Genomic DNA, 22,884 nt, shown 5'->3' with positions numbered 1-22,884 from the left:
AAAGTCAGTTTTCAGGGTTCTGACAGCCACTTCTATGCTTGTAGAGTTAAAAATCTAAGTTAGAAGCCAGAAATTAGGTATATGTAAAGGTTACAAACGTTTCCAACTTAAAAAATCCTTCAAAGCTTTTATTTCAACTATTAAACGTTAAAAGGTTACTTGGAACCTGGTTTTTTGTCATAACAAGTTCACCTTCAGCTTTCAGCCACAAAAATGTACTTAAATTAGACTTTTTAGGCAACTTTCATGCTTGATGGCATTGTATTCAAGTTTCCCGTTAAAAATTAACCTGGAAACTTTAAAATTGACTTTCAAACGTTAAAAATTGGCTCAGAAACTTGTGATTCAAGCATCAAGTCAATTTTCAGGCTTTTGACTGTAATTTGTATGCTTCCAGCACTAAAAACTTAAGTTAGAAGCCAAAAATTTGGATTTTAAATTGTTTTCAATATTTTCAACTAAAAAAAACTTTGATTTTGACTTTTAAACCTTGAAAATTGTCTCAGAAACTTGTGATTGAGCTATCCAAGTCACTAATGCTTCTAACCTTAAAAATCTGAAAGTTGGAAACCAAAAATTAGCGGTTTTAAATCAAATTTCTAGTTTTTAACATTGTTTCAAAGTTTCCAGCCTAAAATTTAATTTGATTTCAACTTTTAAACATAAAAAAATTGTTTTTGGTCTAAAAAGTGAACTTTCAGCTTTTGGGAGATTCATGGAGGACAAAAGAAATCAAAATTTACTCAGACTCAAAAATGTAGGTTTAAGATATTTCTAATCCAAAAAATCCGAATTCAAACTCAAAAAAAAAACAAATTTGCAGGTTAAGTTATATTCAAAAATGTCGGTTGGGGTAATTCCAATCCACAATTTGTTCATTAGGACCAAGAAACAGAAATAAGCAGGAAAATTATGTTAGAATAGACTCAGAACTGTCATCAGAAATTTTTCTGGAAAAATGGAGAATCGTTAACAGAAACTTAAAATAGGTTAGGTTAGACTTGGAAATTTGGACTTTTACTTGAGTATTATTGAGGTTATGGTCTGAAATTCGGTATAAAAGATGGTGAAATGATCTGCGTGCAAAGCAGCAAATAATAATTTTTAAAAAGGTTTAGGATGGAGAGCTTGCGGAGATATCAACAGTCAATTAGACCAGAAAGCTTGTTTTTATAGAGAAAATACTTAAAGAAAAGATTATTTTACGGATGATGAAAGTCGTGATTAATTCACATCTAACGTTATTAAACTCTAAATATAGTACTAAATGATCTCCATCTCTGTCTTGTGCGGTTGAGATGCAAAAGTTTACGGCGTGCCGGACAATCTAGGCCTAAAAAATGACGTTTAACGATACCAGTAGTATATAAATATAGAGATTGAATTTGAATTTATGTTCTAAAGGAAGTGGTATGCGGACTTTCAGCGGCCGTAAATAAGAAATGGGCGCGCGGCAACTCTCCTACGCTAAAAAGATACTTAAAACGATTTCGGCTTTGCTACAAACGCCCTTTAATATTCCATTACCACTTTCAATGCTATTCGCACTGTAAATACCGTTGGAATGCCTCAAACAATCTTGCTTCAAGCTGTTTTGTCTAGAAACACACTTACTGGGTTTCTGGCCTAATTGACTGTTGATATCTCCACTCTAACCCTGTTTGCAAGGGGTTTTTACGTGATTTTTGAGTTTATTTTTTTGAGTTTTTTTAACGATTCTAATCTAAGAAGAGATAATCTTCTGAAAAATCACTTTTAATTTACAGGATTTTAACGTAATTTGATGTTCTGTAGCTTGCTTACAAAGTCACTTTTTACATGTTGCAAGCACCTTAGATCATGTCACTTTTTACAGTGGAGACAATGTAAAAGAGAGTCAGGGCGAATTTCTGACGCCATTTCTGAGTCTTTTGGTTTCCTCAAAAAAACACCTAACCTAACCTAAAATGTTGCTGACACTTCTGATGTTCTAATGGACAAATTGTGAATCAGAACTAGCTCCCAGTCGAGTCTAATCTGACTTAATTTTGTTTTATTATATTAACGATTATAAATAAGTTTTGGATCGGAAACAAATATTATCCGACATTTCTGAGTCGAACCTAACCTAATTCTGAAACTCTTTCTAAATCTGTACAACTAAAACTTCTGATAGCTTTTCGGAAGTCTATTTAACCTAAAAGTCAATTTCAAAGCTCCCAAGCTGCTTTTTAAGCTGGAAATGTGATAACCAAAGTTAAGGAACCTAAAAATTAGCTGAAAAATGTAATGTTGCGATTTTAAGTCAATTTTTGTCACTAGAAGTTAAGAAATTGCAGCCAAAAGTTGAAAGTTACCTTGTTGGACCAAAAAACAAGCCTTCAAGTAGATTTTCAAAATTTGAAAGCAAAAATCGAAGTTTCCAAGTCAATTTTTAAGTTGAAAACTTTTAAAGCTTTAAAATTGAGTTAAAAACCCTAGATTTTGGCTTCTAACTTAGATTTTGAAGTGTACAAGCATAGAAGTGTAAATTACAAGTTTTTGAGTCAATTTTCAATGCTCAAAAGTCAATTTCAAAGCTACCAAGCTACTTTTTAAGCTGGAAATGTGAAAATCAAAGTAAAGGAACCTAAAAATCGGCTGGAAAATGTAATGTTGCGGTTTTAAGTCAATTTTTGTCACTAGAAGTTAAGAAATTGCAACCAAAAGTAGAAAGTTAACTTGTTGGACCAAAAAAACAAACTTCCAAGTAGATTTTCTAGTTTGAAAGCAAAAATCAAAGCTTCTAAATTAATTTTTAAGTTTGAAACTTTGAAATTGAGTTAAAAACCCTAATTTCTGGTTTCTAACTTAAATTTTTAAGTCTACAAGCGTAGAAATAGCACTCAGAACCTTGAAAACTGACTTCATACTTAAATTACAAGTTTTTGAGTCAATTTTCAATGCTCAAAAGTCAATTTCAAAGCTCCCAAGCTACTTTTTAAGCTGGACATGTGAAAATCAAAGTTAAGGAACCTAAAAATTGGCTGAAAAATGTAATGTTGCGATTTTCACTCAATTTTTGTCACTAGAAGTTAAGAAATTGCAGTCAAAAGTTGAAAGTTACTTTGTTAGAGCAAAAAACAAGCCTTCAAGTAGATTTTCTAAGTTTGAAAGCAAAAATCAAAGCTTGTAAGTCAAATTTTAAGTTGGAAACTTTGAAATTGAGTGAAAAACCCTAATTTCCGGCTTCTGACAGATTTTTTAAGTCTACAAGCATAGAAGTGGCTGTCAGAACCCTGAAAACTGACTTTATACTTAAATTACAAGTTTTTGAGTCAATTTTCAATGCTCAAAAGTAAATTTCAAATCTCCCAAGCTACATTTTAAGCTGGAAATGTGAAAATCAAAGTTAAGGAACCTAAAAATTGGCTGTAAAATGTAGTGTAGCGGTTTTCAGTCAATTTTTGTCACTAGAAGTTAAGAAATTGCAGTCAAAAGTTGACAGTTACCTTGTTGAACCAAAAAAACAAACTTCCAAGTAGATTTTCTAGTTTGAAAGCAAAAATCAAAGCTTCTAAATTAATTTTTAAGTTTGAAACTTTGAAATTGAGTTAAAAACCCTAATATCTGGTTTCTAACTTAAATTTTTAAGTCTACAAGCGTAGAAATAGCACTCAGAACCTTGAAAACTGACTTCATACTTAAATTATAAGTTTTTGAGACAATTTTCAATGCTCAAAAGTCAATTTCAAAGCTCCTAAGCTACATTTTAAGCTGGAAATGTGAAAAACAAAGTTAAGGAACCTAAAAATTGGCTGCAAAATGTAATGTTGCGGTTTTCAGTCAATTTTTGTCACTAGAAGTAAAGTAATTTCAGTCAAAAGTTGAAAGTTACCTTGTTGGACCAAAAAAACAAGCCTCCAAGTAGATTTTTAACGTTTTAAAGCAAAAATCAAAGCTTGTAAGTCAAATTTTTAGTTGGAAACATTAAAATTGAGTTAAAAACCCTATTTTCTTCCTTCTAACCTAGATTTTTAATGCTAGAGGCATGAAAATGACTTAAAAATTAACTTGATACTCCAATCACAAGTTTCTGAGCTAAATTTTCACGTTTAAAAGTCAATTTCAATGCTCTTATGCCATTTTTTAACCTGAGAATGTCAAAAGAAACATGATGATGATCAAAAATGCTTCAAGTTTTCTTCAGAAGATTTATGACGTTTTTTTCCATTTTTAGGTTATGGTGTGGTCATTTCCAGAAGGTTCTTTATTAAAGGATTTGAACGTTGTTTGATGTTTTTTAGTTGCTGCAAAGTTATCTTCAGAGAGTTGTACTCGTTTTTGTCATTTTCTTGTAATTATTATAGTTTTTGCAAATTACTAAGTAAACAATAAAATAATAGAAGTAATCGTATAAACATCCAGGTTAGGTGAGCTAAAACTATTTTCCCTAAAAAACCAGTGGAATAAAGTTTCTGGCCTAATTGACTGTTGATATCTTCCATTGTCCATCCTAACCCTTTTTGTGTTTTTTTTGCGTGATTTTTATGATTTTCATTTTAATGATTTTTTTTTAATGCAAGAGGATTCACTGAATTTGTTTTTAACGTAATTTGATGTTTTAAAGGTCAACTTCAGTGGATTTTACACGTTTCAAACACTCCAGATCAGATTGATGCTTAATGAGTGTTTGACTGAAATTTCCGTAATTTATCACATTATTCTTTGAAATTTGACAATAATTACTATTAAAAATTTACGTGTGAAAGATAAGAGAAAAAGACATCAAAGTTGGACGTGGCGTGTGTATCTTGATTGATGTGGGGATCGATGAGTGAAGAACACGAAAATTGAATTAGCGAGATGTCTCGAGGAAAAACGATTGGCCGATCCTTTTTGCAATAGTTTATACCGTTTATGCACGAGATACGTATAAATTCCTCCAGCTACTAATTGGTATTTGCTATAAAAACCAGATAAAACGCCGCTAAAGTGAGACAATTTATACTGCACGACCTGGAGACTGATGGTTTATTACCATAAAGTGTTTTCACTGTTTTTTTTAAACTTTGGCATGGTTTGCAGCCTACGATCTATGCAATTTAATTTTATTGTTTCGATCCGGCACCCGGTTGACCCGGGTACTGTTATGGAAGCAATCTCGGATTAACTACCGACTTATAGGCAACGAGAAATCCAAAAAAAAAAGCCTCCGCCCTGCCTTTTGCAATTAGTGGATCGTGCAACCGAGTTCCTATATACAAGATCATTTTTGATGAAGAGTGGGAGTTTTTGCCTTTTCCCCCTTATACTGCTACAATCCCCTCGAACGAACCTAGCTACACTCCAAAAGTATTAGCTCAATCCCACTGCACTTAGTGCTGGTTTGAGGGACTTTAAAAAAACCAAACTTTGGTCAAGAAAATGAGGGAAATGTACTGTTAAAGGTTGTTTAGTAGGTTAAAACTCCCCCAGTTCAGGTCTTCCGGGTATATCATAACGAACTGGATACAAAATGCCATGTATTACAACTAAATTACCAGTTGCCATCCCGTGCACCATATTACTTTGAAATATTTAGATGGATCAACTTGATACTGACTTAAAACGCGTCCAATTTTGCTTTGGTGTCACGTTCTTCCTGAAACCTGAATTCAGCTTTAAATCCCAAATAATCAGTCGAATTTTTAAACTACCTAATTACTACAATTAATTAGTTAAAAATTAAAATTACAAACCTTCTGCAGGAAACTTGAAGCATTTAAATACGGTAAGATATATTTCTGAAACTGGGAAACACTGAAATACATCAAATTAACTTTTGGGGTGTTTTCTTTAAAAAAATCGGAAAATTTCCTTATTAAGACGTGTAAATGAGGGAAAATATAAGCAGTTTATGCAATTTCAAACTGGAAAAGTGGCTAGAAATCAAGAAAATCACTTAAAAACACCTTACAACAAGGGTTATATGGGAGACATCAACAGTCGATTAAGCCAGAAACCACCTGCAATTAATTTTTTTTTTGGCAAAATAGTTTTAGCTAACCTAAGTTGTAAAAAAATGTTAAAATTGTAATAAATACAGAGTGAGAAGATTGTAAAACGATCTGGAGTTTTTAGAACATATTTGAATTTACCAGAAAAATTTTACAGGTAAATTGCCAGTAAACTACTGGTAAGTGAGTTTCTGGCAGTTTTTGACACCGCTTTTTTCCCTGACTGTACCAAATTTTTTAGTGTTTTTTCAGGTTATTGGATAGGAAATTTAATGAGGATTTCAAAAATGTGCTAAAAACAGTCATTTTCTTGTTACAAGTGGATTTTACAGACGATTTTATACCTAACTGTACTTTTAAACTGTGTTTCTGACAGTTGAAATTTTGACACCGCTTTTCTCCCTGACTGTACCAAATTTTTTAGTGTTTTTCAGGTTGCTGGATAGAAAATTTAATGAGGATTCCGAAAATGTGCTTAAAACAGTCATTTTCTTACCACAAGTGGATTTTACAGGCAATTTTGGACCTGACTGTTCTTTTAAACTGTGTTTCTGGTAGTTCAAATTTTGAAATCGCTTTTCTCCCTGACTGTATTAATATTTATAGTGTTTTTTCAGGTTATTGGATAAGAAATTTAATAAGAATTCCAAAAATGTGCTAAAAACAGTCATTTTCTTGTTACAAGTGGGTTTTACAAGCGATTTTATACCTAACTGTACTTTTACTATGTTTGTGACAGTTGAAAATTTGACACCGCTTTTCTCCCTGACTGTACCAAATTGTTTAGTGTTTTTCCAGGTTGTCAGATAGGAAATTTAATGAGGATTCCGAAAATGTGCTTAAAACAGTAATTTTCTTACCACGAGTGAATTTTATAGGCAATTTTGGCCCTAACTGTTTTTTTATACTGTGTTTCTGGTAGTTCAAATTTTGAAATCGCTTTTCTCCCTGATTGTACCAATATTTATAGTGTTTTTTCAGGTTATTAGATAGGAAATTTAATGAGGATTCCAAAAATGTGCTTAAACAGTAATTTTCTCACTCCAAGTGGATTTTACAGAAAATTTTGTTTTTGACTATCCTTTTAAATTGTGTTTCTGGTAGTTCAAATTTTGAAATCGCTTTTCTCCCTGACTGTACCAATATTTTTAGTGTTTTTTCAGGTTATTGGATAGGAAATGTAATGAGGATTCCAAAAATGTGCTAAAAACAGTCATTTTCTGGTTACAAGTGGGTTTTACAGGCGATTTTATACCTAACTGTCCTTTTGAACTGTGTTTCTGACAGTTGAAACTTTGACACCGCTTTTCTCCCTGACTGTACCAAATTTTGTAGTGTTTTTGAGGTTATTGGATAGAAAATTTTATGAGGATTCCAAAAATGTGCTTAAAATAGTCATTTTCTTACTCAAAGTGAATTTTACAGACAATTTTGTTCCTGACTGTTCTTTTAAACTGTGTTTCTGACAGTTGAAACTTTGACACCGCTTTTCTTCCTGACTGTTCCAAATTTTGTAGTGTTTTTCCAGGTTATCGGTTAGGAAATTTTATGAGGATTCCAAAAATGTGCTTAAAACAGTCATTTTCTTACTCCAAGTGAATTTTACAGGCAATTTTGCCCCTGACTGTCATTTAAACTTCAGACCAAAATTGAAACTGATTTAAATATTTGTTGCACCAAACCACTTTTTTAATAAATAACTCAAAAACGGTAAAAGTTACAAAAAAATTGCAAAAAATCAAAAATATTTCCAATCAACTTCTTAACTCAGTACCGTTTTTGCTGCCAGTATACAGAGTGTGCACGAAAAGTATGGTGATTAATTTTTGGTCACCCTGTACGCAATTTTTCAGATCAATTTTTTTTATTTACACCACTGGAAAGAGGAGCTCAAGATGGTTAATTTGAGTGGTTCAACCTCTCTGAACTCCCAAAAATACAGGGTGCTCAAATTTCAACTGATTTTGATCAAGAAACTCAAAATTAGACTTATTTTTGGCGTTATTATTATAGATTATTTGAACCACTCTGTAACTGTCAAAACAAGTCAAGTTTAATTAAACACTGTTGCCAGACTTAACACTTGGTTTTATAGCTTTCTAACAAAAATGTTTTGCCAAATTTCTCTCACAAATTCAGTAAAATAACAATGATAGGAACAAAACGTTCATATTCTTGGCATATTCGCTCGAAGTGCTTTAAGGAACATTCTTTAAACAATCTATGAATATTACTGATATATTTTTTAATCTCAAAAAAAATCTATTAAATATTTCTAAATAAATCTGGAATATAATTTGAAAAAAATGTACTGAGAATGTTCTTTACTCCTGTTGTTACTCGTATATTCTAGATATGTTCTTGTTAGTTTAAAATCACATCCTAAGTGTAACTCTTCATCATGTGAATTTGGTTTATGGGAGCATTGTTTTCCCTGATGATGGTGATAATTGTGAATTACAGCATCTTAGCCCAGGGTCTTAACCATTTCTACCACAAAATGTTTTTTTCTTCACATTGTATGTATTTTGTCATTATTAGCCCATTAGAGAGGGACAAGTCAAACCTATAATTTGATCAAACCGACTGTTATAATAGTTGTGAAATGAGAAACGGCTGCCAACCACAACTAAAAATTACAAAAACCACAACCAGAGGTTATTAAAAATGAATAAACATGAAGGAACCAATCGAATGTTGGTTTTAAATCGTTTTCGAAGCTGGTAATGACATTTTGGCACTTTGTGAGTATAATTGCAACCCTCAAAGGAAGCTTTTAATTGGCCAGACAGTAATGTCGTAGCATTAAAATACCTGGTAATGTTCTCAGGTAATAAGTAATTCCTTAAGTACAGGTGCGTTGCTTTTATGTGAGAAACCTATCTGAAGGTGCCACGAGATATTAATCGCAAAAAGACTAATCTGGCTGCATTGCTAGAATGCTTCAACATAACCTATCTTTTATTCCTTTGCCCTTGCAATATTTATAGTGTTTTTTCAGGTTATTGGATAGGAAATTTAATGAGGATTCCAAAAATGTGCTTAAAAGAGTCATTTTCTTACTCCAAGTGGGTTTTACAGGCGATTTTGTACCTAACTGTACTTTTAAACTGTGTTTCTGACAGTTGAAACTTTGACACCGCTTTTCTCCCTGACTGTACAAATTTAGTAGTGTTTTTTCAGGTTATTGGATAGGAAATTTAATGAGGATTCCAAAAATGTGCGAAAAACAGTAATTTTCTTGTTACAAGTGGGTTTTACAGGCGATTTTATACCTAACTGTACTTTTAAACTGTGTTTCTGACAGTTGAAACTTTGACATCGCTTTTCTCCCTGACTGTACCAAATTTTGTAGTGTTTTTTCAGGTTATTGGATAGGAAATTTAATGAGGATTCCAAAAATGTGCTTAAAACAGTCATTTTCTTACTCCAACTGGGTTTTACAGGCGATTTTGTACCTAACTGTATTTTTAAACTATGTTTCTGACAGTTGAAACTTTGACACCGCTTTTCTCCCTAACTGTACAAAATTTTGTAGTGTTTTTTCAGGTTATTGGATAGGAAATTTAATGAGGTTTCCAAAAATGTGCTTAAAACATTCATTTTCTTACTCCAAGTGGATTTTACAGCAAATTTTGTTTTTGTCTATCCTTTTAAACTGTGTTTCTGGTAGTTCAAATTTTGAAATCGCTTTTCTCCCTGACTGTACCAATATTTATAGTGTTTTTTCAGGTTATTGGATAGGAAATTTAATGAGGATTCCAAAAATGTGCTTAAAACAGTCATTTTCTTACTCCAAGTGGGTTTTACAGGCGATTTTGTACCTAACTGTATTTTTAAACTATGTTTCTGACAGTTGAAACTTTGACATCGCTTTTCTCTCTAACTGTACAAAATTTTGTAGTGTTTTTTCAGCTTATTGGATAGAAAATTTAATGAGGATTCCAAAAATGTGCTAAAAACAGTCATTTTCTTACTTCAAGTGGGTTTTACAGGCGATTTTATACCTAACTGTACTTTTAAACTGTGTTTCTGACAGTTGAAATTTTGACACCGCTTTTCTCCCCGACTGTAACAAATTTTTTAGTGTTTTTCCAGGTTGTCAGATAGGAAATTTTATGGGAATTCCAAAAATGTGTTTAAAACAGTCATTTTCTTACCACAAGTGGATTTTACAGGCGATTTTATACCTAACTGTACTTTTAAACTGTGTTTCTGACAGTTGAAACTTTGACACCGCTTTTCTCCCTGACTGTACCAAATTTTGTAGTGTTTTTTCAGGTTATTGGATAGGAAATTTAATGAGGATTCCAAAAATGTGCTAAAAACAGTCATTTTCTCGTTACAAGTAGGTTTTACAGGCAATTTTATACCTAACTGTACTTTTAAACTATGTTTCTGACAGTTGAAACTTTGACACCGCTTTTCTCCCTGACTGTAACAAATTTTTTAGTGTTTTTCCAGGTTGTCAGATAGGACATTTTATGGGGATTCCAAAAATGTGTTTAAAACAGTCATTTTCTTACCACAAGTGGATTTTACAGGCGATTTTATACCTAACTGTACTTTTAAACTATGTTTCTGACAGTTGAAACTTTGACACCGCTTTTCTCCCTGACTGTACCAAATTTTGTAGTGTTTTTTCAGGTTATTAGATAGAAAATTTAATGAGGATTCCAAAAATGTGCTTAAAACAGTCATTTTCTTACTCCAAGTGGATTTTACAGGCAATTTTGTACCTAACTGTATTTTTAAACTATGTTTCTGACAGTTGAAACTTTGACACCGCTTTTCTCCCCGACTGTAACAAATTTTTTAGTGTTTTTTTAGGTTGTCAGATAGAAAATTTAATGAGGATTCCAAAAAGGTGCTTAAAACATTCATTTTCTTACTCCAAGTGGATTTTACAGAAAATTTTGTTTTTGACTATCCTTTTAAACTGTGTTTCTGGTAGTTCAAATTTTGAAATCGCTTTTCTCCCTGACTGTACCAATATTTATAGTGTTTTTTCAGGTTATTTGATAGGAAATTTAATGAGGATTCCAAAAATGTGCTAAAAACAGTAATTTTATCGTTACAAGTAGGTTTTACAGGCAATTTTATACCTAACTGTACTTTTAAACTATGTTTCTGACAGTTGAAACTCTGACACCGCTTTTCTCCCCGACTGTAACAAATTTTTTAGTGTTTTTCCAGGTTGTCAGATAGGAAATTTTACGAGGATTCCAAAAATGTGTTTAAAACCGTCATTTTCTTACCACACTTGCAACAGTGTCAAACAATGTTTGTATGGTACTACTCCCTGATTGCTTCTCATTTTGCTCTAGATCAATTATTAAGGTTTTTACAAGGGAAATTGATTTCAAACCGCATAACATTGGTATTGTAATCAATCCGGTAGTGGTAATTGATCAGATGATTATGTACCTAAAAAGCACTTATTTGCAGAGTGAAGGAAAAGACAGTGTTGCCAAACCAAACAGCAAAAAAGACAAAACAGTTTTTCGGTTTCTAGAAGCACTTTTTCTCCAATTTTGAGCTGATTAACGTGTTTTTTCCTGGTAAACAACCTGACGTTTAGTGATTTGGCTTAAAAGCAGGAAAAATCGCCGTGAGAAATAAACAATAACATTTTAAAGGCCGGACGATGATTACTATGCAAACCAGTCGACCAGACGAATCGCACTCGTCGCGTTCCATTCATTTTCAACGTTTTTAACGAGTTTTTGTTTGTCTGGTCGCCCGTTTTCCGACTTTTATTCCGACATAATTGCGATAAAAAACCTTGCTCGTTTCCGGCCTGGTCGACGGTTTGTTAGGCCCGATCGCTGCTTTTTGTATCAGTCTTTTGTTACATTTTTTCCTGTTAATATAAAGGAAGAGTTTTGCTTTAAATTGACCGCCCTGTGTATGCTCAATCGTGTTGCGATTAGCAGGAGGTGAAAGAGCAAATAAAGACGAACATTTTGAGCTTTTTACGATCGCTGAAACCCTAAAAATGGCGGAGATACAACGATTTCAATTTTTTTCTGCAATTTCTCAAAAAAAGTCGTATATCTCGGAAACGGTTAGAGTTACAGAAATTTTACAGGAGACCAAAAATGTTCAGAATGACTTTCTGCACCGAGTAGACAAGGTTTACACCGACTTAGAACCGAGTAAACGCACCCACAACAAGCAGAAATTTAGTTCCAAATTTAACTATTTTTCTTTTCGTTTTCTGAACACCCTGTATATGTTCAATACTGTTGCGGTTTGTACGAGGTGAAATTACAGTTCAAGACAAGCATTTTAAGTTTTTTTTTAGTCGCTTAAAACCAAAAAATGGCGGAAATACCGGATTTTTAAAATTCTGATACAATTTCCAAAAAATACAGAGTAAATAAAGTCGAATATCTCGCAAACGGTTAGAGTTACAGAAATTTTACAGGAGACCAAAAATGTTCAGAATGACTTTCTGCACCGAGTAGACAATGTTTACACCGACTTAGAACCGAGTAAACGCAGCCACAACTGGCAGAAATTAGTTCCAAATTTAACTATTTTTGTTTTATTTTTTGAACACCCTGTATATGTTCAATAGTGTTGCCGTTTGTACAAGGTGAAATTACAATTCAAGACAAACATTTTAAGTTTTTTTTTGTCGCTTAAAGCCAAAAAATGGCGGAAATACCGGATTTTCAAAATTCTGATGCAATTTCCAAAAAATAAAGAATAAAAAAAGTCTAATATCTCGCAAACGGTTAGAGTTACAGAAATTTTACAGGAGACCAAAAATGTTCAGAATGACTTTCTGCACCGAGTAGACAATGTTTACACCGACTTAGAACCGAGTAAACGCAGCCACAACGGGCAGAAATTTAGTTACAAATTTAACTATTTTTGTTCTGTTTTTTGAACACCCTGTATATGTTCAATAGTGTTGCGGTTTGTACGAGATGAAATTACAGTTCAAGACAATCATTTTGAGTTTTTTTTAGTCGCTTAAAGCCAAAAAATGGCGGAAATACCGGATTTTCAAAATTCTGATACAATTTCCAAAAAATACAGAGTACATAAAGTCGAATATCTCGCAAACGGTTAGAGTTACAGAAATTTTGCAAGATATCAAAATTGTTCAAAATAGCATTCTGCATCCAGTGAGCTAGGTTTACATCCACAAAGAACCGAGTAAACGCGATCAGAACTGGTAGAAAGTTAGTTCAAAATTTGACTGTTTTTCTTTTTGTTTTTTGGACACCCTGTATATGTTCAATAGTGTTTCGGTTAACACGAGGTGAAAGATCAGAATAAGTCAAACATTTTGAGCTGTTTTTTGTCGCTGAAACCCCAAAAATGGCGGAGATACAAAATTTTCAAAATTTTGATGCAATTTCCTAAAAAAAAGTAAAAAAGTCGAATATCTCAGAAACGGTTAGAGTTACGAAAATTTTGCAAGTGACCAAACATGTTTACAATGATCTTCTGCACCTATGAAGGGTGGTTTAAACTCACTTACAACCGTGTAAACGCGGTTCACAAATGGCATAAATTTAGCTTCAAATTAGACTATTTTTTATTTCATTTTTGAACACCCTGTATATGTTGAATAGTGTTTTGGTTAGCACTAGGTGAAAGAGCAGTTCAAGACAAACATTTTAAGCTAATCACAGTCACTGTTACCCCAAAAATGGCGGAGATACGAAATTTTGAAAATTTTGAAATAATTTCAACAAAAAAATCGAATATCTCCGAAACGGTTAGAGTTACAAAAATTTCGCAAGAGAGCAAAAATGTTCAGAATAATTTTCTGCACCGATCTGACTTAACTAGAATCGCGTAAATCAGTTATTTTCTTTGTTTCAGTGCAATCATAGATAGTAGCATGATTACGATGGAGTGCCAGCCAGGCGGTCACGGAGGCCACTTGGGGCACTCCATGCTAATGGACCCGGGTGCTTCCATGCACCAGCAGGACCAGGACCATAAGAAGAAGCGTAAGTTTTTCATTTTTTCCGTAATTAAAAGTAAAATTACCGAGTGAAACGTATTAATAATTTTAAATTTGTTCTCTTGTGTGCGCCGCCCTGTAATAAGTTTTCAACCCGGGCATTACCGCGGTAATTTCATCGGTACTGCTGTCATAGCAATTTATGGTACCGATCGGTGATCGGCTGGTACCGATTTCGGTTCTACACCGCTTTTGTAATCGCAAAATCGCAGTTTTTTATGGTTTTTTCCATGGTAACATCAATTAGTTAATTGTTTAGTTTGTTCACCCTGTACAAGGGATGATTATTCAAAATTGAAAATTTAATCCACAAAAATTATTGTTTTTTTTTTGTTTAACACCACAAGAGCGTTAAAAGCTGGGTTTACAACAGTAAAAAACAAATTTGTCAAAAGAAAATTGTGACACCCTGTAACTTTGTTGTGTGTCAAAATTTGGAAAAAATTGCAGAGGCAAAAGTTGTAGGAAATTTGATTCCCTACAATAAAGCTACAGGGTGTTTAACTCCTAAACGGTCTCAGAGTGGAGATATTGACAATATTGATCAAATTTGGAACAAGCACTTTATTACACGTTATTACGGTCAAAGAACCAAAACTAACCCAACCCAACTTAAAAATTGTCTTGGAAACGGAAAATTCACTTAAGAAGTTTAAAAAATATTATTGTAGCTAGTTTTCATAGCTTCCAGACAAACTAAAAGACTTTAGTTTTGAAAAGTGAATTAGAAAAGATAAAAATTTCAGAAGCTTAAAAATTGTGTTTGTAACCAGTTTTCATGCAAATCGAGAGACTTTAATACTGAAAATTGACTTGTGGACATAAAAACTACTTTTTCAACAATTTGTTACTACAAATTCATACATTTAAACCTTAAAAATTGACTTGAACCCCAAAATGTGACTGAACTAATGAAAAGTTACATCAGAAGCTTAATATTTGCATTTGAAGTAAGTTTTCATAATTTGAAGACAAATTTCAATATTTTAGTCTTGAAAATAGTCTTAGATGCAGGACATTGACATTAGATTCATGAAAATTGTCTTAAAAACGGACTTTTCGTGCTTTCTACTTTGCTTTTCATTTTCTTCGAATTCTGGACTATTTTTAGTGCTTCAAAACTGCTTTCAGCTTGCAGAATCGAGTTTCAAGACTATCTTCACCAAGTTATTGACATAGCAAACTTAAAAAACAATTTTTACATTCTTCATAGACTTAAAACGGCATTCCAAGTTTTGTCACTATTATGTCGACTTCTAGACACTTCAGTGCTAAAAATTCGGGTATTTCTTAATAAACTAGACTGTTTTTAGTGTTTTAAGGCTGTTTTCAGTGCCTCAAATCGAGTTTCAAGACTATCTTTACAAAGTTTTTGACTTATCAGGCCTAAAAGCCAGTTTGTCCACTGACCATAGTCTTGAAAATGTTATTTCAAGCTTCTTCACTATTAAATTGACTTCTACACTCATAGGTGCAATAAATTGTAGCATCTCCAAGAAATTCAGACTGTTTTTAGTGCTTTTTAAGACTGAAAAATCGAGTTTAAGACTATTTCCAAAAGTCAAGTTTCTTCAGTAATAAAAGTAAAAAATGTTGCTACCAAATGCTACAATAATAGTCTTGAGAACGAATTTTTAGAAATAAAATAGTCCGAAAATTTAATTTACTTCTAGACTTGTTGTCCAGTCCAGAAAATTGAGTTGTACACCAATTAAAGTCTTGAAAATATACTTTTGGACTCTCTTCAGTCCTAGTAAAGTCAGTTCTAGCATTAAAAGGCAACTTTTATATTATTTTTAGTAGTAAAAAATGAGTTTCATGCACAATACAATCTTTGTCTTGATTTCCGGACTTTTTTACTTCTTGAATGCCAGTTTCAGACACTCAACCAGTATGGCAGTCTGAGAAAGCGAATCATAAGACCATTCCTAGTAGTAAAAAAGTTTTTAGACTATTCAGTACAAATTTGGACTTTCACAAGTCTTGAATGTTCAGTTTTAAACTATAAAACGATTTTTTAAATTGAAATATCAGGATATAGTAAAAATCAAACAAAATTGCCTGACGTGTTTTTTAACGTGTTTAATTAAGTTAAGTAAGTTATTTAAATTTTTTTAAGGAGTTTAACGAATTTTTGTGTTTTTTCGGTACTTTCACATCTGGTGCACTTTCCTGCTGTAAAAATGATTAAATTTTGTGTGGGTTTGGGTGGGAAAAGTTGAATTAGTACTGTATCAGAGATTTTTCTAAAAAATGGTTCGTTTGCACCCAAACAAGAATACTGAACCATCAAACAGTACCCATGACGTAAATCGAATTGATTACACTGGGAAAGTACCACTAAAACACTTGTTGACTCCCTGGTTAATTAAACCAATCAATTGGGATTCGTTTTAATTAATCAAAACAATATTCTCGTACATTCCTGCAAGTACAATTTAAGCAAAAAAAAATTGGAAGTTAATAGATTTTTTTGCTTTGCATAACTGGACCGACATTTTAATGAGTTTGTATGACAAAAAGCAACTTCAATTTTCTGTTGTAGTGCTAAGGAACTAGGAAATTAACAATTCAGTGGCAAAAACACGTTAAATTGTAAATATCTCCGACATGTAGAAAGTTTTGATTCGTTACGCTTTGGCCACATGGCATCAATAATACACCGAGCAAATTTAAGTAATTAAAACTGTTTTCTAAAGGAGAATTTAATTGAATTTTTCGTGTAAATCCTTTTTGGTAATTTTGACTGTTTCTAGGAGATGGTGGTTCGCACGTGGGATCCTCAACTGACGGTGAGTAGTTTAATGGTAGTTTCGAAATAAGATTATAATACAAAAAAATAAAATAAAATAATAAAAAAAAAATTAAATTGAAATAATATTATATTACATTATTTTTTTTATTACCATAGAGCTATTAAATTAAAACAATCACTCAAAAAGTATTTAAATTAGTGTTAAATAATGTACTTTACAGCTTCATAAGTTGAATTTTGACAGGCTACACGTGATGGTAACTGTCAAGTGCGTTTTATATAAGAAAATAAAATAAATTAGGTGTCAAACAAGTAGGCAAGATTTTAGTTTTTTGCAACTATGACAGCTGGCAACTCGGTTATTTTGACAGTTACAGCTCGTTTCCGGCCTGGTCGACGGTTTATTAGGCCTGATCGCTGCTTTTTGTATCAGTCTTTCAATACACTTTAACGGATTTTTGTCTGTTAATATAAATGAAGAGTTTTTCTTTAAATTGGCCACCCTGTATATGCTCAATCGTGTTGCGGTTAGCAAGAGTTGAAAGAGCAATTAAAGATGAACATTTTGAGCTTTTTACAATCGTTGAAACCCCAAAAATGGCGGAGATACAGCAATTTCAATTAATTTCTAAAAATAGTCGAATATCTCGAAAACGGTTAGAGTTACAGAAATTTTATAGGAGACCAAAAATGTTGAGAATGACTTTCTGCACCGAATAGATAAAGTTTACATCGACTTAGAACCGAGTAAACGCAGCCACAACAAGCAGAAATTTAGTTCCAAATTTAACTATTTTTCTTTTTATTTTTTGAGCACCCTGTATGTGTTCAATAGTGTTGCGGTTTGCACGAGGTGAAATTACGGTTCAAGACAAACATTTTGAGTTTTTTTTTAGTCGCTTAAACCCAAAAAATGGCGGAGATACCGGATTTTCAAAATTCTGATACAATTTCGAAAAAATACAGAGTACACGAAGTCGAATATCTCGCAAACGGTTAGAGTTACAGAAATTCTGTAAGATACCAAAATTGTTCAGAATGGCATTCTGCATCCAGTGAGCTAGATTTACACCCACAAAGAACCGGGTAAACGCGATTACAACTGGCAGAAAGTTAGTTCAAAATTTGGCTGTTTTTCTTTTTGTTTTTTAAACACCCTGTATATGTTCAATAGTGTTGCGGTTTGCACGAGGTGAAATTACAATTCATGACAAACATTTTGAGTTTTTTTTAGTCGCTTAAAACCAAAAAATGGCGGAGATACCGGATTTTCAAAATTCTGATACAATTTCCAAAAAATACAGAGTACACGAAGTCGAATATCTCGCAAACGGTTAGAATTACAGAAATTTTGCAAGATGCCAAAATTGTTCAGAATGGCGTTCTGCATCCAGTGAGCTATGTTTACACCCACAAAAACCGGGTAAACGCGATCAGAACTATCAGAAAGTTAGTTCAAAATTTGATTGTTTTTCTTTTAGTTTTTTGAACACCCTGTATATGTTCAATAGTGTTGCGGTTTGCACGAGGTGAAATTACGGTTCAAGACAAACATTTTGAGTTTTTTTTTAGTCGCTTAAACCCAAAAAATGGCGGAGATACCGGATTTTCAAAATTCTGATACAATTTCGAAAAAATACAGAGTACACGAAGTCGAATATCTCGCAAACGGTTAGAGTTACAGAAATTTTGTAAGATACCAAAATTGTTCAGAATGGCGTTCTGCATCCAGTGAGCTAGGTTTACACCCACAAAGACTGGGTAAACGCCATCAGAACTTGTAGAAAATTAGTTCAAAATTTGACTGTTTTTCTTTTTGTTTTTTGGACACCCTGTATATGTTCAATAGTGTTGCGGTTTGCACGAGGTGAAATTACGGTTCAAGACAAACATTTTGAGTTTTTTTTAGTCGCTTAAACCCAAAAAATGGCGGAGATACCGGATTTTCAAAATTCTGATACAATTTCGAAAAAATACAGAGTACACGAAGTCGAATATCTCGCAAACGGTTAGAGTTACAAAAATTCTGTAAGATATCAAAATTGTTCAGAATAGCATTCTGCATCCAGTGAGCTAAGTTTACACCCACAAAGAACTGGGTAAACGCGATCAAAACTAGCAGAAAGTTAGTTCAAAATTTGATTCAGTTCAAGATTGATTTTTTCTTTTTGTTTTTTGGACACCCTGTATATGTTTAATAGTGTTGCGGTTAGCACGAGGTGAAAGTACAGTTCAAGACGATGATTTTAAGCTATTTACAGTCGCCGAAACCAGAAAAATGGCAGAAAAAAAGATGTTACTAAATAGTCATACAATTTCCAAAAAATAAAGAATTAAAAGAGTTTAATATCTCGGAAACGGTTAAAGTTACAGAAATTTTACAAGAGACCAAAAATGTTCAGAATGACTTTCTGCACCGGATAAACAAGTTTTCCACCGTGTTAGAACCGAGTAAACGCAGCCACAACTGCCAGACATTTGGTCCAAATTTAACTATTTTTATTTTCGTTTTTTGAACACCCTGTATATGTTCAATAGTGTTGCGGTTTGCACGAGGCGAAATTACAGTTAAAGACAAACATTTTGAGTTTTTTTTTAGTAGCTTAAACCCAAAAAATATAATATATTTTATGTTTTTTTTATATCCTTTTAGTGCTATTGACCGTGTTCAGTACTTTTTTGGAAATTTCCATTTTTCCTCCCTAAAAAATGGAAAAAATGCAGTTGTTCTTTGGCATTTACAAATTTCTAAGTGAGAACGGTAAATCTAAAGATTGGACTGTCAAAACGGTTGATACCGAGGCAAGACAAGGCGATTTCTTATGTTTCCATTTCTGATGCGCTTTAACTGGTAGACTCCACCAATCCCTGGTAAGATTAAGCAGGTGTCGTCCATATACAGAAATCTCCTCGACTGTAAATGAGCACATTTTATGGCACCGATTTATTTCATTGGATAAACTGGCCGATTTGTCTTTGACCGCCGGTTCCGTTGGCCTTTCTAAACCTATAAATCATAACCTACGATTCTATACGACTGTCCGCCCAGCAAAATATCACTCTAAGTAGTAAAAAATCCAGAAAAATCAGAGATTTTTCTGGACCAAAAACAACAAACTTACGTAACTGTAATGTGTAACAAATGCAAAAAGTTGCGGTCTCGTAACGAGAGAATGACAACAAAAATCTAAATTGGACTTTTTCGGTTGTTTGTTCAAAGAACAACATATCGTGTCCCTTCAACTGCCTCGTTGTGTTGAAATTAAATTTTTCTTTTTCCACTTTTTTTTCGCTGGTTTTAAGACAAAAGAGCGCGGTTAATAACGTTGCTACTTCCAAGTAAATTTGTCGATCAATGGACTTTTTTCCGTTCCGCCTGATTGTGGCGATTTTGCTTTTACTTGGAAGAAGAAACTGTAATTTCTAGTGCCAGATGAGAATAATGGAAAAGCTTTTCGGTCGAACTGCACCAAAATATACAGAACAGTGTGACTTTGGAACCATAAATATCTCAGAAACCTTAATTTTTTTGCATTTTATTTTTTGGGTCAATCATTCTCAATTTACTTTAAAATTTCTTGTGTATATTATAATAGTGGAACTAAAGAAAGTTTGCTTGACTTTGACGCCCTCTAGCGGCCAAATAGGGACGGCTACCACCATGTTTAGGCACATTTTTGGAAAGCCCATAATCTGGACTGTCATTTACCTTCAGTGTAATATTCTCGTAACTCTTCAAATAACCGAGCTATTAACGGTTAAAGCAAAGGATGTCCTTATGGTTCAAATTCCTTTGAAACAAATTACTACTTTTTAGGGATTTCCAGTAAAAGCGCATGATGCTGGCAAACATAATTGGACCTTATTTTTATATAAAGTTCAGTAAAAAGTGTTTTAGTGTAAACATTTGTTTAATAATTCTATTATAACTGCTATTAGCATACTAAGTGGGAAAAGTAGGAACAATATTGATAGATACTTGTCTGTAAGATTGCTGGCATTTTAGTCAATTATCTTTAAATTACTGCTATTTAATCAGACTGGTTTAAATAATTGTATATTATCTCAATTTCTCTACACACAACAGATTTTAGTAGAAATCAGCAACAATGCAATTAATATACTGAAAGTGGGTGATGTTTTCCAATAAGGAATCTCGTGCAGTACCAAAAACGTACACAATGCAAAAGTGGATATTCTTGTGTAACAACAATGTTACAAAATGTTACTATTGCATGCGTGTGTAACAAATAATGTTTTTGTTCCTCTCTCTCTCTCAGGTCGAATGCCATTAGTCATTGAAATACCCAAAAGGGCGCTGGAAATTAACTTTACACAAAAAAAGTTTACACTTTAACAACGGGTGGTATTGTTCTGGTGCTACCGAAGATGACGTAGGAAAAAAATAAATTGAAATATTTTTTTTTTGGTTTTTACCCGGTAGTGTCGGAACTCTTTAAGGAACAATGGGCTACTGTTATTAGACACGTTGTGTTGATTTGTATTGGGTCAAGTGGAAGGGCAATTGATCTGGCAACACTGCTGCAGTACACAAATCACCAAAATTAAATCAAAAATTGATTACTGTCCCTGAAGGTAACCACAGTTACCAGGAAATCTGGCAATATTGCAGCAACGTTTTTACGAAAAAGTAAGTGGGGAAACAAGACATGTTCTGGCAACACTTTGACAAGTCAAGCTTAGGCAACGTTGCCACGGCTAAAAATACCACAAAGAACATTTTTTTTTATATATGGCAACGTTGCAACGCGACCTTGGCCAAAAATTACTAACTAAATACTTGCGAGAATAAATCAAAATCGAAAAACGCAAATTGTTTAAAAAATAACGAAAAAGTTGTTAAAACAACGAAAATTGTGTGGAGAAGCAGAATTTTAAGTTGTTTTAGTGATGTGACAACATTGCTTCAGTTCGAAATTATTCAATTATCACTTTGACAGCTGTCAAAGTCAATTGGCGTTGCCGTTTCTTGCAAATTTTGTCATTTTTGCCCGAATTTCTTAAAACAACGAAAATTATGCCAAAACGCTAGATTTTTAGGTAGAATAGTGATGTGGCAACATTGCTTAAGTTCGGCACTATTCAATACACTTTGACAACTGTCAAAATCAATTGGCGTTGCCGTTTCTTGTAAATTTCGTCATTTTTGACCGGATTTGTTAAAACAACCAAAATGATGCCAAAAAGATAGATTTTTAGGTAGGATAGTGATGTGGCAACATTGCTTAAGTTCGAAATTATTCGATAAACACTTTGACAGCTGTCAAAATCAATTTGCGTTGTCATTTCTGGCAAATTTCGTCATTTTTGCCCGAATTTGTTAAAACAACGAAAATCGTGACTAAAAAGTAGATTTTCAGTTGGTCTAGTGATGTGGCAACATTGCTTCAGTTCGAAATTATTCAATAAACACTTTGACAGCTGTCAAAATCAATTTGCGTTGCCATTTCTTGCAAATTTCGTAATTTTTGCCCAAATTTCTTAAAATAACGAAAATTATGCCAAAAAGCTGGATTTTCAGGTAGAGTAGTGATGTGGCAACATTGCTTAAGTTCGAAATTATTCGATAAACACTTTGACAGCTGTCAAAATTAATTGGCGTTACCGTTTCTTGCAAATTCTGTCATTCCTGCCCGAATTTCTTAAAACATCGAAAATTATGCCAAAAAGCTAGATTTTTAGGTAGAGTAGTGATGTGACAACATTGCTTCAGTTCGAAATTATTCAATAAACACTTTGACAGCTGTCAAAATCAATTGGCGTTACCGATTCTTGCAAATTCTGTCATTCCTGCCCGAATTTCTTAAAACATCGAAAATTATGCCAAAAAGCTAGATTTTTAGGTAGAGTAGTGATGTGACAACATTGCTTCAGTTCGAAATTATTCAATAAACACTTTGACAGCTGTCAAAATCAATTGGCGTTACCGATTCTTGCAAATTCTGTCATTCCTGCCCGAATTTCTTAAAACATCGAAAATTATGCCAAAAAGCTAGATTTTTAGGTAGAGTAGTGATGTGACAACATTGCTTCAGTTCGAAATTATTCAATAAACACTTTGACAGCTGTCAAAATCCATTGGCGTTACCGTTTCTTGCAAATTCTGTGATTCCTGTCCGAATTTCTTAAAATAACGAAAATTATGCCAAAAAGATAGATTT

At 33.1% G+C, this 22,884-nt stretch overlaps 1 protein-coding gene across 4 annotated transcripts in view; it reads left to right on the top strand.

Annotated features, from left to right (window-relative positions):
* Positions 1-22,884, top strand: part of sv (paired box protein shaven) — a 215,024-nt gene that overhangs the window by 24,325 nt on the left and 167,815 nt on the right. For all 4 annotated transcript variants that reach the window (XM_081987664.1, XM_081987657.1, XM_081987659.1 and 1 more), the window contains exons 2-3: positions 13,803-13,933; positions 16,704-16,739. In XM_081987664.1, the coding sequence (XP_081843790.1) occupies positions 13,822-13,933; positions 16,704-16,739 (148 nt within the window). In that variant the 5' untranslated portion in view covers positions 13,803-13,821. The remainder of the gene's footprint in view (positions 1-13,802; positions 13,934-16,703; positions 16,740-22,884) is intronic.

This window comes from Ips typographus, linkage group LG10, assembly GCF_016097725.1.
Source record: "Ips typographus isolate SLU linkage group LG10, UJ_Ityp_2.0, whole genome shotgun sequence".
Lineage (NCBI taxonomy): Eukaryota > Metazoa > Arthropoda > Insecta > Coleoptera > Curculionidae > Ips > Ips typographus.
Note: the sequence above shows the minus strand (reverse complement) of the source record. Positions and strands in the feature narration are given on the sequence as shown.